Source organism: Podarcis gaigeae (genome assembly GCF_964106915.1).
Source record: "Podarcis gaigeae genome assembly, chromosome: 14".
NCBI classification, from domain to species: Eukaryota; Metazoa; Chordata; class Lepidosauria; order Squamata; family Lacertidae; genus Podarcis; species Podarcis gaigeae.
This window is the reverse complement of record NC_139690.1, coordinates 20,961,890-20,979,876: the sequence shown is the minus strand read 5'-3', so window position 1 is coordinate 20,979,876 and position 17,987 is coordinate 20,961,890. Positions and strand designations below refer to the sequence as shown.

Here is a 17,987-nt window from a genome sequence, read left to right as displayed (position 1 = left end):
CCTTCCTCCTTGCCCCAAGGGCGTCCTTCCAACCGAACCCCAATGGAGAGTGCCCGTTCCACCACGTCCTTGGTGGTTTGGGGTCTTCCCCCCCTTGCGATCTCGTCTTTCACAGCTCCGCTCAACCCCTCCCAGAACAGGTCTCTGACGACAGGCGATTCCTTCTCCCAGGCTAGTACATTCACCAATCCGAAAAAACGTGAATGATATTGCCTCACAGTGGCTTTACCTTGTCTTAGTCCGTGAATCTCCCTCCTAGCGATATCCACATCAATCTCAGATAAAAAACACGCATCCATCACTTTAATGAAGGCAGCCGCATTTTGGAGGGCTGGATCCTTGTCTCTCCATAGATTGCGCAGCCACGATTTTGCCTCCCCCCGTAAATGCGAAATAATAAATCCCACTCTCTCTTCCTCATTTTTAAAGTCTTTGTCAAGCAGCTGCAATGCATAAATTACATCTGCTCTGAAGTTAGGATACTCCTGCAGGTCCCCATTGAAGTGAGATACCAGACTCCCTCCTCTGTTTCCCAGCCCAATCCCTTCTGGTCTGGTGGCGGGTAGCCTCTGTGTACTTAGCACTTCTAACCTGGTTCGCAGATCCTGGCAGGCAGCAGCTGCTTCCTGTTCTTTCTTTCTGGAAGCCGCAATTTCTGCAGTCAACTGCGTCACTGCGTTTTGCAAACTCGCTATCCTCTCTTCGGTAGTCATTTCCCTGTTTTTCGTGAGCTCGCGAAGCACCAATCTTCACCCCTCGCTGCTTTCCCGCACTCCACGAGGTTGCAAAATTGGTGAAAATGGAGAGGGGACTTACTGTCAGGACTGCCGCTAGGTCCCAGCTCACAGAGGACCAACGCCCAGTGGATATTATATACAAAAGTCTTTATTGAAGTTTAGTTTCCATTTCCAAGCTCTGGGCGCGCAGGCCCACGTCTTAACGCTAGACCGGCTAAGTCCCCTCTGACTCACTGCTCCACCCACACCAGTTTAAGATTCTAGCCCGGCTCCACCTCTTGCGCTGCTCTTTCCTGCGTTGGGTCCTTCTGCCCTCTGGGGTTCCCTCCTTCCTGGACTCCTCTGACGCGGAGCCTCCTGAGTCTTGCCCCTCCCTCCGGCGGGCTTTAGGACCTGGCTCCCTTCCCGGGCTCCCCGCTGTGCCGCGCTCCTGTACATTTGAACTTGGCGCGCGCGCCCAGCCGGTGACTTTCCTTCTGACCGTTTCCCCGCTTCCTGATGTGGGTGTTGCCAAACCTGACTCCTCTCCTCCCTCTGGTGGTGAGGACACTGGTCCCGACTCCTGGGACTCCCCCTCCCCACTGCGCTCTGGTGGAGACGCTGGCCCTGATCTCCAGCTGCTGTTCAGGGACTCCCCGCTGGCCCCTCCCTCTTGAGGTTTCTCCCTTGGAATCTCCCTTGCTCTGGCCACCGGCGCTCCCTTCTGTGAGTCCTCCGATTCGCTAGAGAGGCTTGTGGAATAACTCTGGCCACTGTCACTGCCTGCGCCCCCCTCGTACTCCTCCTCCTCACTCTCCATTTGCTCCCCCTCCTGTGTCTCTCCTTCTGAACCCCTGAAAATTAGGGTGTGCATTAGATTCAATGGCACATTAGATTTGTGTAAATACAGTAAGTGGCTGCAGGCCCGATCAGTATTATGGGTTGCCACTAGGAGGCCTATATACATATATGGCTTTCTTTCAGCTGGAACTCAGTTCCAGAATCTCTGAGCTGGGTGCCACTGCCGTTCTAAGAGAACAAGGGAGGTTTTCATGATAGGTTCTTGCACCTAGTTTTGATAAAGCTGCTAATGGACCCAATACAGACACCTTCAAGTGTCCCTATTTTCCAGGGACATTCCTGGATTAACAGAAGCTGTCCCGGTTTCTGATTTGATCCCCAAATGTCCCGTTTCCCCTTAGGACGTCCCTATTTTCATCGGAGAAATGTTGGAGGGTATGAAATTAGCGTTTGAACAGGAACAGTTCTGAAGGGGGAACATATATACATATATATATATATATATGTATGTATATATATATGTATGTATATATATATATATGTATATGTATATGTATATGTATATATGTATGTATATATATATGTATATATATATATTGCACATGTGTCACCTGCTATCCAGATACTGCCCACCAATACTTGAAACACAGCAGCTACCCCGGCTTATAGGACCTCAGAAGAGGTATTTTCTCCTGACTGAGAAATAAGAGGATCAGAACAAAAGCCCATCTAGTCCGGGATTCTGGGCAGCAGTCAACGTTGTGCCAAAATGGTCCATGAGAGCAAGCATTTCTTCTTGCCGGATGGATGGATTTTTCTTTTCCTCACACATGCTGTTCTGGGGGCTTCTCCTGAACCCCCCACCCTCCTGGGGGCGAACAGTGGGAGGAGAGAAGGGAAGCCTCATTGTGCTAGTGGAAGTCACTGCACGGGCTTCAGCTGGGAGGGCCAGTTAGTTGAATCTGGCGCACTGTTCCATGGCCCACCAGATGCCTATGGGAAGCCCATAAGTATCTTCTGAAATTCCTACATTAGAAATAATCAACAATATTTTTAAGACCAGCTGCCCTGTTAGAGCAAGCATAGGGACCCTGTGACCCTCCAGATTATGATGGACTCCAAAATCCATCAATCTCAGCCAGCATGGCCATGGATTATGGAAGTCGTAATCCAACATCTGTAGAGCCACAGATTCCCCATCCCTAAATTAGAGGCACCTTGAATCATGCTGAGGGTCATTAGCTCACTCACTGGGAATAATCTACAAGATGAATCACATCCCAATGGATTTTTGTGTGTGCATCTCATCAATAAATATAGGTCGTTGATCCCCCTCCAGATGGTAATTAAAAGACTACACAGAAATAGGATATTCATAGTAAAATAAAGCAATTTACTTTGGTTGCTTCGGGGTGGGGTAAGTACAGAATAACTCATCAGGACTATAAACATTTTATTCATGGTGTGGTTGCCTTGTCAACTTCTTGCCATTGATCACATCAGAAACACTGTGTTGGCTTTCACTATTCATTCAAGCCAAGTTTGAGAGCGCATGGGTCTAAAGCAGTACGGTCATGTCAGTTAATTTTAGCCAGGAAAAAAAAGCTTAGAAAACTCACTTTGTTAAGAGCCAATTAATGTTTTACCGCCAATTTCATGGGCTGAAGGTTTAACTTATTAAAACAGCCAACAACGCGAATCAGAACAGGCATTATAAGAAAAAAGAGAAGTGTTGTTTACATATGTCTGAAGAAGGGGGAAAGGGACATTTTTGTTGAAACTTACAAAGATGTCACTGGAAGGGAAGGAGACACATAAAAAAAAGGTCTGTCCCTGTAAAAAATAATTTAAAATTTCTGTGAATAAAGGCAATGACTGTATAAGTTACTTTTTTAAAAAAATTCTGTAAGACAACATAGCCAAATATATTTAAACACAATTATATAAACACCACACAACAAACTAAAAAATATATATTATTATATGTATATATATATATATATTTATATGTATAGTGAATACATTCAGATGTGTTGTATAGCGCTGTTCGGTACAATTGGTTGTTTCCCTTCCCTCCTGGCTGGCTAAATAGAACGTCTCCTGGAAGGGATTGCTTACTAAAGTCACTGAGCTGTCATTAGACAGGAAAGGTTTTGTCAGCAAGTTGTGGTAGGCCAGAAAAATGAAGCCATCAATCAAAGCTGAAAAAGCTAGGAGATGCAAACATTTGGGGAGGGGGAGGAGGGCAGAAATAATATTTTGTTGCGGAGAGGAAATTATTCTAGTCTGTGTCTGCAGACAAGAGATGAATTTATTCCCAGCAATTTCACGGTGAAGGCTTCAATCCTGCGGGGTGCTCAGGGCTACCGGGTTTCCGACAGTCACTTAGGAAGGATTTGGCTACTCAGAACAGCTTGCAGTAAAGGTGGACACTTGGGGCTTAGACAAAGACCGCTGTCACCTCTTCCTGCCAACTCTAGGATCGCCTCTTTGGTGACTGCCAAGTTGCAAGTTTGCTAAGGCCAATTTTGCTCCTAAAAGGCAAGTGGGGATTGTCCTTATTTTTCACCACAACATTGCTGGGGTGAAGTGCATCAAGCCAGGGTTGCACTGGAAGAAAACTGTACAGCCAAAGGGCTGTACATTCTTTTGGGATGGGTGGGCAAGAGGTGCCCTTTTCTTCTCAAAAGTGCAGAAATACCTTAAATCTGCCCAGTCACCTGCCTGGGTACTATTTGGGAGGGTTGATTATTTTGAATGAAGCTGGGCATGTGGACTTTGGTGTCACTCTCCATTTGCAAGACATGTCCAAGAAGGATTTGTGTTCCCATCTGCATTTTTATTTTTTTTAATTTATTTTTTCTTTTAAGATGCAACAAGCAAAACAAGGATGCTACCTGGGCTTGGGTGTTAACCAGGCGTGTGGCACTGTAAAAACCAGACTGGCAGGCAATATTAAAGTGGTCTGAATTGCAAGCCGAAGCTTCAGTCAGCGCTGGGTGAAGCTTCCCAAAGTGTGTGGGGGTGGGGGTAGGGGCAGAGAGGGAGAAGGGAGACTTTGTCCTAGGGAACTGGCACAACAGGGCCTCCAGAGGGTGGATATTAAAATCTTCGGCTCAGCCAGCCAAGAGGCACGTCCGACAGCAAAACTGTATAAATGGCTTGCGCTCACAGAGTTTGTTGGATTTCACCATCTCGCAGAAGACCTCATCAGCTGGGAGAGCATACATACATTTGGAAAGAGGGAGGAGAGGGGGAAAGAAATTGGATTAGCATTTTAGCCAAACAAAGTAGGACTGGAAAAAGCACAGCAAGAGCTATTCTGCTACACGAGAGATAACGGAAAAAAGCAGCTCATCCATCTGTTGGAGAGTTTCAAGATGGGGAGAGCCATGTGCATTTCATGAGCGTAGCTCTTATACATACATAGACTTCAGAATGGAAATATTTATCTAATCCTTCTACCTATCATATTTATATCCCAACCTTTCCCCCCGTGAGCTCAAAGTGGCGTACATAGTTCTCCCCTATTTCTGTTAACTCCCCGCAATGATCCTGTGAGGTAGGTTAAGCCGAGAGGCAGTGACTGGCCATGGCTGGGTGGGAATGTGAACCCTGGTCTCCCAGGTCCCAGCCCGACACTCTAACCACTACACAACACTCTTCTGCTCAAGTACTGCACAGATGCACCAACACAGTTGAGTCGTACAAGGGGATGAGCAAGAAGGGAAAAGAAAGTGACAAAACGGCCTCATGCAGCATTAGGATAATATGGAAAAATTGAAGGATGGTGGGGATGAGTTATTGTAGCTCTGAACCCTGGCTGTCCATTGTGCCCACATCACAAAGGAAGATGCCATATAGAGTCAGATTGCTGGGTCCACTTAGTTCAGTACTGTCTATAATAATAATAATTTATTATTTATACCCCACCAATCTGGCTGGATTTCCCCAGCCACTCTGGGCAGCTTCCAACAAAATATTAAAAACACGATAAAAGATCAAACATTGAAAACTTCCCGAAACAGGGCTGCCTTCAGATGTCTTCTAAAAGTCAGATAGTTGTTTATTTCCTTGACTTCTGATGGGAGGGCGCCACTACCGAGAAGGCCCTCTGCCTGGTTCCCTGTAACCTCCTTTCTCGCAGTGAGGGAACTGCCAGAAGGCCCTCGGAGCTGAACCTCAGTGTCCGGGCTGAACGATGGGGATGGAGATGCTCCTTCAGGAATACTGAGCCGAGGCCGTTTAGGGCATGGGTAGGCAAACTAAGGCCCGGGGGCCGGATCCGGCCCAATCACCTTCTAAATCTGGCCTGCGGACAGTCCGGGAATCAGCACGTTTTTACATGAGTAGAATGTGTCCTTTTATTTAAAATGCATCTCTGGGTTATTTGTGAGGCACAGGAATTTGTTCATCCCTCCCCCAAATATAGTCTGGCCCCCCACAACGTCTGAGGGACACTGGACCGGCCCCCTGCTGAAAAAGTTTGCTGACCCCTGGTTTAGGGCTTTAAAGGTCAACACCAACACTTTGAATTGTGCTCAGAAACGTACTGGGAGCCGATGTAGGTCTTTCAGGACCGGTGTTATATGGTCTCGGCTGACTGGCAGCAGTTGTCCAGGGTTTGTGGCAGGGGGCACCCCCAGCCCTACCTAGAGATGCCAAGGATCGAACCTGGGACCTTCTGCATATAAAACAGGTGCTCTTCCACTGAGCTGCAACCCTTCCCCCACAAGCTCATTTTATTGTGCTGCCACAGAGCCAAAGCCAGAGGTTCCCTTGCAGGCCTCCACACTTCCCCTTGCCCCCTGCCTAGAGAGCATGGGTCCAGCAGTTGTCCAGTTTGCCCCGCCAATTTCCCAGAGGAAGCCCAGGCTTTGCCGCTGGAACTGGAACAAATGTAACTCCACAGAAAAGGTGAGTGACATCAAATTCAGCAGTAAATAGTGGCTTTCCCTGGGGGAAAGCAGCGGAACAAACAGGAAGTGTGGATGAACCCTGAGGTGGGTAAGGAAAGCTTGGTCAGTCTGTCCCTTTTTAGGGATATCTCCTGATATTGAAACAGCTGACAAAGGCTGCAATGACAGACAGGCTGAATTTAAGAAAGAGATATAAAAACGTTTTTCAGCAGCATCATGTATAGACTTAGAATATGCCAATTTCTCCCATCCTTCAGCAGTCGATTCTTAAAACAGCTCCATGCAAATTCTGTGCCAGGAGAAATTACAGATTTTTTTTTTTCTTTCTTACCTTACCTGCATGTTTTCAGGTCACTGATTCTTCTCTACTGCATGCTGCCCCAAAGTTAAATTTCAGTAAAGTTCATTATATATTCCATAAATATGAAATCTCAACCTCAAAAGTAATTAAAATTGCCGCAAGTTCCTGATGCAAGAAGGGAGTGAAGAATGCGCAACATCTGGCCGAAGACAAGGATGAGATTCTAGGGAATGTAGGTATGCAGAACTAGTAATGATGCAATCGAAATGTTAGTTCCTAAAGTCCCATCACATTTCTTCCCTAGATGCCCTCCAATTTGATACTAAAATCTAGTTCCATTTGAGCTGCACGGGGTTTTTCCCCCCTTTGCTCCCCAGCTGCATCATCTTTCAACTGCTGTGATGGAACCAAGCAAAGGGGGACAGAGGCTGTATTAACAGTATAATTTAAAGCACATGATCTACCCCAAAGAACCCTGGGAACTGTAGTTGGTTAGTGGTGCTGGGAATTGTCGCTCTGTGGGGAGTAAACTACAGTTTACTCCCCACTACAGTAAACTACAGTACTTTGGGGGAAGGCATGTGCTTTAAATGCATGGTGTGGATGCAGCCTTATCAGTGGCTAGTCAGGTGTGTGTTATATTGCCTGACTATGAGGGTACTTGGGCAGAGCCACACCAAACATTTAAAGGGCATGTGACTTAGCCCCAAGGGATCCTGGGAAGTCTCGTTTCCCCCTCACAGCAATACAATTCCCAGCACACACTTTTTAACCAAAAACGCTTCTAGGATTATTTGGAGGAAGTCATGTGCTTCAAATGTGCATTGGATGTGGTTTAAATGTATGGTTTAGATCTGCCCATCTTTAATAGACGTCCATGCGAATACATACCATTGTGGCATCTGTCGCTAGCAATGCATGAGCCACTAAGCAAGCTAAAGCCTTCTTTACACCGGAGACATTTTCTTCCCGAGCTGTCACAACTTGAACAGTTATCTTCACATCTGAGGAAGAGATGAAAAAGGCAAGTCTTTCTAGTAGCTAGTTGCGTGCCCATAATCCAAACTAAGGCATGGAGCCCACAGCCCTCCAGGTTTTGAGGGACTACAACTCCCATCATCCCCAACCACTGACCATGTTGGCTGGGACTGAGGAAGCTGGAGTCCAGCCAACATGCAGATGTTTCCCATCCTTGGCACAGATGGAAGGAGAGTAGACATATCTGACCACTAGCTTATCCCACAGCCCTACCAAAACTCTCTTCCTATACAGAGAATTTGAGGTCTCCCATCCAGACAGTTGCTGTCCCTGCATTGTATCCAGCACAAGAGCCATGCCAACCCACCAGGACAGTTCTGTTGTTCCTGTGTAGTCCAGAACTCCTTACCCTGATCTCGGGACTCCTTAACCATGGACCACTGCTTCTAGCTTGGCTAGTCGCGTCTTTCCTAGTACAGCTCAGTCAGTAAAGCTCGAGACTCTTAAAACACGGTGTCATGGGTTTGAGCCCCACGTTGAGCAAAGGATTCCTGCATGGCAGGGGGTTGGAATATATGACCCTCATAATCCCTCCCACCTCTACAATTCTATGCCTGAGGGCCATGGCTGCCATGACTACCTGTTGCTGAGCTTGTAAGTCTCCTCTGCTTCAATAGATATCTCTCTTCCTTACTCTCAAGTAAGAGCCTCCATTGTCATGGTCTGGGAGGGAGCTAAGACACCTTTCTGGAGATATGGGGGTTTGAACTTGTGACCCTTTATGTCTAACATATGCTCAGTATCTGAGCCTGGTTCCTGGAGAGAAGGGGAGGTGTGTGAGGGGTCTTGGCTAAATGCCATTCAATAGGAATTCACCTCTCAGTTCTTTCCTTGTTGTGGAAAGAGATGTTGCAGGAGGTTAAAAGAGGACAATATCAACTTGGTATACATGTGGTAGACTAAGAGGAATAAATTTGATTCTGACAATTATCTCCTCCTTAAATCTGACCACAACAGAGCTGCTTTGAGTCAAGAAGAGAGATCCTTCTTTGTATTATGTCAAAGCAGAGTGCTTGGCGAGGGCTAATGCTTGCTCCCATGCTACTTTCACAAAAGGATACAAGGACATAAGTGGAATCTGCTGGATCAGGCCAATGGCCCACCTCTCTCACAGTGGCCAACCAAATGCCCGTGGGAAACCTGAAAGCAGGACCCAAGCACAAGAGTACTTTCCCTTCCTCCTGTTTCCGGCAAATGGTACTCAGAAGCATTACTGCCTCCAACAACCATGGAGGCAGAGCAAAGCCATCATGGCTAGGAGCCACTGATAGCCTTTGTCCTCTATCCATTTGTCCAATCCTCTTTTAAAGCCAACCAAGTTGATAGCCATTACAGCCGCCTGTGGGAGTGCACAGTCTGAAGTAGCGTTTTTATCTGTCCCGAACCTTCCAACGTTCATCGTCAGAACCGGGTTGCCAAAACTGCTTGCTCTCCTACCTTCTGCAGACCTTGTGGGGGAGCCCGCGCAACTCCTCGGGGTAAAAGCCTTCGCCGCATGTTGGGACGCACCTCCACTCGTGCAGGTGCGAGTTCCTGGCACACTGGATGCATTCCTCTCGGCCCGGCCCTAAGGAGCATGGGAAAAACAAGCACACCAGTTTGGTAAGACAATTGACTGTACCGGGTGCAAACTGGGGGATAATGGAGGCGTGGAATCTGCTTGCTGCTCTACTCCTAAGGGTGAAGAAATGAGTTGCTAGAGCGCTTAAGATTCTCATCATTTTGCCTTTGTTAATGTGCAACAGGACGACAGTTCTTGGATACCAGTGTGAATGAATCACTTTTGATTTTCTATGGCTTAGAAGAATGGAGAATCTGGTGTGATTCATGCTGGTGGCCAAGGACTATCATCCAAGGCAAAGTGCTCGGGGTCTTTTGAAAAGAGTAAACGTAAACAGAGGAGGAATTCATATGAATTTCTGTGAGATTACAATACAATGGAAGTACAAGCTGCTATCATTGTGAGGTTTGTTTGCTTTAAAAAAAATAATAATGTGACATTAACAAGACAGCAGGAGGAATCTGCCTTGGTTTCCTTCCAGCAGGAAGATAAACATGAGCCAGAGAAGCTTCATCTCTCCAAGGACACCCTAATGCAAAAAATCTACAGCTTACATACCAGCTAGCTACTGTTAGGGTGTCTTTTGCCATTTCATGCAAGCAGAAATTTGCATTCCTCAGATTTGTTCTTTAAGAAAAGGATGTTTCTAGCCCTTGTAGAGCTTAGTTTGAACACGAGCAGGCGATTAATCTGCAAACATCTTGAAGCACTCAAGGTGCCAAGCTTCTGGGTCATAGAAACCTACCTGCTCTTTCAGAATTTAAGGGAGTACCGTCCACTTGGCAATTCCACTCCTAAGCTGTCTGTCACTCTTTAACTGCTAATGCTGAGCTTATCAATAGAGAGAGAGAAGGATAGAGCAACAGCCTAACTGCATCATGGTCAATAGCCACCTTCAGTTTACCACACAAGTTCAGGCTGTGTGTTATTCCAGTCTTATTTCATCGAACCTCTCATTCTTTTCCTAAAGAGCTCAGGATGGCGCACACATGGTTCTTCCCACCTTTCATTTTATCCTCACAACAACCTTGTGAGGTAGGTTAGGCTGAGAGATGGCTGAAGGAAGCTCACTGAGAGTTTCATGGCTGAATGAGGGCTTGAAATTGGGTCTCTCCATTCCTGCTCCTTCACTGTAGTCACTACACCACACTGGCTCTCTAACACAGAGAGAGCTTTATAACCACCTGCTGTTTACAAACTGTTCCCCACACTCACAAAGGGGGGTGGGGAGGAAGAAAGCAGAAGGTTAATTATAAAGACATGCAGACTGAATCAACTGCACCTTGTAAAGAACCACAAATCCTTGAACTTCACAAATTTTGAGAATTGCACTTGAGCATTCTGTCTGGAGACCAACAGCCATTTGGGACATATAAGTTGAAGAGGCTTGATTACAACATGTGGCTGGTGGCACTGCAGGAGAAAGCATTTTACAGGCAGGGACAGACTGACTCGTTCCGAGTACATTTCGTGGAAAAAGCACAAGTCTCTCTCAATTGCGATTTGGCTACAGACCAGGCCATTAAAGGGGCAGCTGCAAAGACAAAATGTTTCTGGCAAGGAACAAATGACTTGGGGGACTCCAAATTGTAGGACTCGGGTAGCAAAGCCGCTCAGGCCATAAAAAGAGTGTATATGAACCTACCAGTGAAGTTTAGCTTTGTGCTCTCTCAAAGCTGGCATGTATGCGGTTGGCAATCTGGGATCGGACAAAGGAGGTTTATGGTCTGTGGTGGTGGCATCCCAGCATGAAATGCTGACACGTCCTTTCTGGGGGGCACAAAACTACAACTCTCAATATCACTGACCATTTGACAGTGTTGTCTGGAGCTGATGGGAGTTGTAGTCAAAAACATTTGGAGGGGAAGGCTGGAACAGGGAACCTGAGCAGCAGGGTGCACCCAGTGCTCCACAAATTTGCACCTGAAACTCAACAATTGTGATACGGCTCAGAATTCTGCTGTTCAAACGCGTGACAATTTGCTTTAAGTTCACGCAAGCCCTTGGGCATACATAAAGTAGCTCTTTGGATCGTGGCCATACGCTCTGGAAAGGGGAGATTGCCCAGCTTCCAATAGGAAAAAAAAAGGATTTCAGCACATGCTTTGTGTTCACTCTGAGTTTTGTAGATTTTCTTTGTTTTTTTAAAAGTGCATTTGCTCTTGAATTATTACTGGTCTGGGGCAGAACAAGCTGGAAACCGAAGCAAATTCTCAGTGGGACACCACACAAGCTTCCCATGCAAACGTACAGATTTTGAAGCACTGACACTTTTATGTACTCAAAAAGCTCGCTTGTGCTGTGCTTCTTACAGGCTTTTCATATGGCTCCCTTTGAGTCCCATGAAAGGTAAGACTTCTATCTTTAAAGCAGAAGGAATACAAACAACAATACTCCAATCACATATATATATTTTAAAGTCTTCTTGAAACACATCCAGAATATGTGATGGAGTAGAAAGGAGGCTGTCTGTCTCAGGCACTCATGTCATTAGTAAAATATAAATTAACTTTTTTAGCTTTGTTCAAGTAATGTTACATTGAACGCACCTTTTGATTTACAAACTGCACAACAGAGAGTAGGTTCTGGTGGGCCCTCGGGCAGCACAACCCTCCCCCTTGTTCCCCAGTGAGTCTACATTCACACTGCAACAGGTGCAGGGGGCTCTTGTCAGTGGCTCCTCTGCCCAGCCATGCCCACATGTGATGCTGGCCCTGGCAGAGCGAAATCCAGTTGGACTGTGGAAATTTTCTATGGTTTAAACATGAAGAGTTGGCTGTTTTTCCTTGCGAGCTGGCAAACTAGAAGGTGTGTGAAGAGGGCCTAGGACTCTTTGGGGTTGTACCCAATCCTAGCTTTACTCAAGAGTAGATACATTGAAATTAATGGACATGATTAACTTAGGTTCATTATTTTCAGTTAATCTACTTTGAGTAGATCTTAGCTGGATACAATCCTTAGAAATAAGAATCTGAAGGCAGACTTGACTTAAAACAGATACAGAGCTCAATGCTCCACAGGCAGACACCTATTTTCTCGTTTAGAAACCCCATTGGCTTTTCAGTCTAAAACAGCCTCCCACAACCTCTCTGGTCCTCTCTGGATGTTGTGGTCTACAACCCCAGCCAGCACAAAAAATTCTGAGTGACAGCTTGACGTGTTCCAACTGGCCCAATGTATTAGGGACAGCTCCTTCCTACATATGCACTAGAGCAGCCTCCCCTCAACTTGGTGCCCTTCAAATGTTTTGTACTACAACTCCCATCAGCCCTAGCTAGCTTCCTGGTCCATAGCAAACCATACATTTGCCATTACATTTCATCAGCTATGGTTTGTGCCTGCACTCCAAACAAGAAATGGAAGCCAAGGAACTGGTTGCCCATGACCCAGGGAGTCAAAAAAAGCATGGGCCTATAGGCTGGCTTACGGTAAAACCAAACCATGGTTTGGGATCATATGTGAATTGGCCCAAGAAGAGAAGAAGCCAAGGACCAACCAGGACAATACTCCTTTGTTGGTGGAGCCACACACCCAGTAGCTTTCATTTCTGCAACTCCTGCAGGCTGGCTTTGTTCTTCTCTGCAGTGAAGGACATGCAAAGCTTGCAACAATTCAGATCAACAAGCTGATGTTTCCCACGTACTACCTGCCTCTTGTAACTACTTCACACAACATACCCACGCATGTCCGGCAGTTTGACTGGCATCCCTCACATCGTACTGGCTCCTTGATCAGGTACATGCCCGGCCTGCATCCTGTAACGCAGCTATTGTCTACAAGGCTATGGAGGAAAGCAGTGGAGGTCATCATCAATGTCATTTCAATCTCATGGTTGACTGGCACGTTAGGAGTGCCCAAGGAGGGTTACAAAATTTTAAGAGTGCAAAACACAATGTAAAATAAAAGACAATGCATTGCAACGAAGGCCATACGATAATAACACATAAAACAGCTCAATAAAACAGCAGCAAAATGTACAATAATAGACAGCAAAATCACTGTAAAGCGGTCAAATGTCTGGGAGAAGAGAGAAGTTTTTACCTGCGCTGAAAGGATGCTAATGATGGTAACAGGCAGACCTCATTGGGGAGAGCATTCCACAAGCAGGGTCACCACAGAAAAGGCCCTGTCCCTTAAAGGGTGCACCTAGAGGGGGGTCCCAGATAAAGACCAAAGGGTCCAGTAGGGTCCACACTAGCACTGAAGCCTAGAAATATGCACACACTCCCTGCATCCTGTTCTCATCGAGGCCAATCAGATGCCTATGGGAAGCCCACAAGCAGGACCCGAGTGCAACAGCAACTCTCCCCAGCTTTAATACTCAGGAACTGGTATTCAAAGGCACACTGCCTCTGGCAGGCGACAATTGCTTTTTTCTGCAGGAACCGGTACAACTTCTATCCTATTAAGGTTCGGGTCTCTGGACAGCTCTCTACCTGTTATTGCAATATTGCCTCTTCTGCCCAGCTCAACCTACCCAACTCAAAGCAATAAAGATTTTATTTTTTAAAGTGCAATTATGGGTGGGGGGTGGGTGGGCACAAAAATGGCCAGCTGGCTGTTCTGAAGAGCACTGCTGACAGTGTCTTTAGAGGCAGCTGAAACAGAGCTAGCAGCACAACAGAAATTAATTTCCTTTTTGGGGAGCAGAGGAACTACTGCCTTAAAAAAAAAAAAAGCTTTCAAACTTAGAGGAATGGGCAATGTTTTTTCATATCCGTATCTGGGCAGTCAAGCCTGAAGATCTTCATCATGAACAACCCACAGAAACTTTAGTAATAAATGGTTCCTAGCTTTTGGCTGCCTTTTTGTAATTTCTCTAGCAGTGACCCTTTCTTACGTAAGAGGTTGCTGTTCCTTGATGTGATTGGGGCTGAAATGTTAGAAAGGTCCCTTGAATAACTTTTAAACTATCCAAGGTCATCTAACCTAGCAGACCATGGAATTTCATCCAACCATTCATTAGTGGAGCTACTAACATCCATCTGAGGTCAACTGTTCCTTTGGCAAAGCCACTGAGTACAGATAAAGGAAAGCTATAGAATTGTTCATGCAATCACCAATGGAGAAATGGAGGCAAGGAAACAGAATAGGATCACGGCCAAAAGGTCCATCCTGCAACATCTACCCAAACCGAGTAACAAGCTCTGCTTATATATCTGCAGCATATGAAGATCCAGTAGTGCTGCTTGGGGCATGGCCAGCGGACTCAGTCTCACTTACCCTCTCCCCACAAAATGTGATCATTTCTACACAGATGAAGTCATGAACAATCCTGGGGTGATGGAAAATTGCTCCTGAACCAATGTATGTGTCCTACTGTTAGAAGCGCATGTTCTTTGGCAGTGTTTGGTTGGCTAAGAGCTGAGCTACATGATGCGTTAGCCATACAGATGTCGGAGAATTCCAACCAAAACCGAAACAGGAGTGAAAATTGCAAATGTTTGCTCCTCATTGTGATATATGTAGGTTGGTCCTTCATCACGTGCAAAGGCCTGCTAATTTTCTCTATGCCGCTGTGTAGCATGCAACCATTTCTGCAGTGCTGCTTGCACTTTTGCCAGGTGCCACAGTCCGTATACCAGCCTTCGCCAACTTGGTGGCCTCCAGATGTTTTGGACCAACTCCCATCAGCCTGACCAGCACAAGCTCACTGACCAATACTTATTAAGACTCCTGCGCCTAGCCATGCACTCATATATTTGTGCAGATGATGAATTGCGTGAGAAACGCCCCCTTCTTGATTACTTTTAGCAGCTATGATCTCATCAAGGCTGTGTAGTTGTCTCAACACTTTAACATGCTCCAATGGCACAAGCTAGGAGTCAGGTATCCCTGAAAGATACTCCAAGGCAAACACTGCAATTCAGTAGTAGAACATTTGGTTTGCATGCAGAAGGTCCAGAGTTCAATCCTGGGCATCTCTGGGTAGAGCTGGGACAAAACTCCCTCCCTTGAGAACCATTGCCAGTCAGTGTAAACCAGGCATAGGCAAACTCGGCCCTCCAGATGTTTTGGGACTACAACTCCCATCATCCCTAGCTAACAGAACGGATGATGGGAATTGTAGTCCCAACACATCTGGAGGGCCAAGTTTGCCTATGCCTGGTGTAGATAGTACTGAGTTATATGAATGCCACACACTTTCTGTCAATGCATGAAGCGGAAGTGGGGTTATACTAATTAGTCCCACTCTTGGTGGTCACACATACAGCTCAGTGGGGATTTGAACCCAGATCCCGTCTGTCTCCAGTCTCACACAATATCCACCACATGAAGAGCTATCGTCCTTGGTCTAAGCCAGGTGTGGGAAACGTTTGGCTCTCTAGATATTGCAAAACCACAACTCCCATCATCTCTGTCCACTGTCCATGCTTGCTGGGGCTGCTGGGAGCTGTAGTTCAGCAACCATTGAAGGGCCAAAAAGTACCCCACACCTGGTCGAAATTTTTCATCACACCAGCCTGCCATTTAAAAATAAAGTGATGTTTTTGAGGCAAAAAGGCCCAAACTCTACAGAATGATCAAGTTCAAGACCAGGCCATCATTACTTATAGAGATATGGAGACAGATTCTTCAAGTCCATCTGCACTTCCTCGGTGAGCCTGATTTACAGCTGAACCATCCCTGTAAGCATCTCTTGGTTTCACCCTGGAAGATTTTTCTTTTTGTAATAAGCAGAGACAGAAACGTTGCTGGCAAAATGCTCTTCAAGGTGACAAGCCATGATTTTGGGGGAGCAGCTTAAGGAAGTTAGCGGACAATAAAAAGATACTTTTCCCCCTTTCCTAGGAAGTAGATAATCTTTGGAGGCAACTTGCAATTTTCCACTTTAGCCAAAGTGCTGTTATTGAAGCAGTCACTTCAGACCAATTACTGCCCTATAAATGAATCAGGCAAGGAGGCCTTGGGCTCTGCAGTGAAGCAACACAGACGTGCAGCTGCCTGAGGTGGCCTTGGGGCTCCCGCTTGAACAAATTGTTCAGATAAAGCTTCTGGTGTTTGACATTTTAAGTTCCGCTTCTTTCCCGGGGGGAAACCTATCAGTGGGACCCATCTTCCTAAATCCACTCCGAGTCGCCATGTATCATTTTCCTCATGAAGGCTAGATGGAACTTTATTACTGGAGAAGGCAAGGGAGAAGAAAACCAAATGGGGATTATAAAGAAACTAATCTTTCAATAGAGATTCCGTTTTGAGGGAGGTATTGCCCTGAGTCCTGTGAAGTTGTCTAGGAGGAGGGGTTCAGGATAACCCTGGGGAGGGGTCCTGGCAGAATGGGGAGGGTGGAATCGGGACTCCAAGACGTGCCTGAGTCTGGAGAAGAGGCCAGTAGTCTGGGGAAAGGAGAGTTGGGACTAGGGGAAGGTCCAAGCAAATTGGCAGAGGAGTGTTTTTCTCCTGCGGGGCTGGACAGCCCTAGTCAAATGCATCCTACTGAGAAGCCACCCTTGGCACCTCCTCCTGTCCGTGAGGGGCCTCCTTCAGAGGAGGAGATACCTGAGAGCCAACTCCAAGGACACAGAGACAAGGATAAGCCCAACCCACTCAAAGGAGTGTCTGTCTGCTTGCCCAGTCCTTGGACTGGGCCGCTTTCTGTGCTAAGTTCTACGCCTGCCCACTCTTCAAAATGAAGGTACAAGGCGGGGTGTCTGTGTCACTCATTGGATCAACGTCTTAACTTGTTGTAGTTAGCCATGAATCTATAGCTCTTATTTATTTGCTGCAGCTGACAACTTCTTTGTCCTGGATCTTCCAATATTCAGTTTTATTGGCAGTCCCCAGTGAGTCCTAGTATTTTGAGGAAGACTTTTCTCTTTTCTACTTTCTCCACATCATACATAATATTATACAGTATCATCTTACTCACCTTTTCTCTAAACTAAAAAGCCTCAAACTAGATGCCCCGCTTCCCAATAGCACTTAGGTTTAAACCAGTGATTCCCAAACCTGGGTCTCCAGCGGTTTTGGGACTACAATTCCTATCACCCCTGCCCACTGGTCTTGCTAGCTAGGGATGATGGGAGTTGTAGTCCAAATACAGATGGCAACCCAAGTTTGGGAAACACTGGTTTAATCCAAGGTTGCACAGCTGATTGCTAGACTTCCCCTACATCACCTTTAACAAAATAAAATATGTTATGGGATCATGCTATTTATATTGTAGCAACATGGTGGATTTGGGGGGCGGGGGTGTAAAAATTTTTGCAGCTCAATCAGTTAGCCAAGGCTAATCAAGGAAAGTTTCTCAAATCATTTCTGAAAGATCCTCATTCAGGACTTGTGCTCGCTTCTGCTTGTCTCATGCTTAGAAAGAACGGAGCCGGGTGGTTTTCCATTCACCCTGCTGCTTTCCCCAGGAAAACCTGCTCTTTAGCACTGAATCGGAGCAAACGTCAGTCTGCGGAAAACCCAACTGACATTTGCTCTGATTCAGCGCTAAAGAGTGGGTTTCCCTGGAGGAAAGTGGTGGGACCATCAGAAGTCAGAGTGAGCCCTCTGTTCTCTTAAGCAGACAGTTTCAGCACAGAGCAAAAACTATAGGGTGAATCTTCATGCTCAGTAAGGTATATTAGACACGCCTTCATTAGAAGTGTACAGATCAAGATCAGTCACATTAAGTAAACACAGCTTGCTTGGAATAATAACTC

At 46.2% G+C, this 17,987-nt stretch overlaps 1 protein-coding gene across 4 annotated transcripts in view; it reads right to left on the bottom strand.

Annotated features, from left to right (window-relative positions):
- Window positions 1–2,889: 2,889 nt before the first annotated feature.
- The window catches only part of PCSK6 (proprotein convertase subtilisin/kexin type 6), a 99,225-nt gene continuing 84,127 nt past the window's right edge, over window positions 2,890–17,987 (bottom strand). For all 4 annotated transcript variants that reach the window (XR_014558033.1, XM_083713115.1, XM_083713116.1 and 1 more), the window contains exons 18-21: window positions 13,014–13,117; window positions 9,213–9,342; window positions 7,629–7,741; window positions 2,890–4,731 (exon numbers count right to left, since the gene is read on the bottom strand). Coding sequence is in view for 3 of the 4 variants with exons in the window: in XM_083713115.1 (XP_083569241.1) it covers window positions 4,634–4,731; window positions 7,629–7,741; window positions 9,213–9,342; window positions 13,014–13,117 (445 nt within the window). In the remaining variant the exon portion in view is untranslated. The remainder of the gene's footprint in view (window positions 4,732–7,628; window positions 7,742–9,212; window positions 9,343–13,013; window positions 13,118–17,987) is intronic.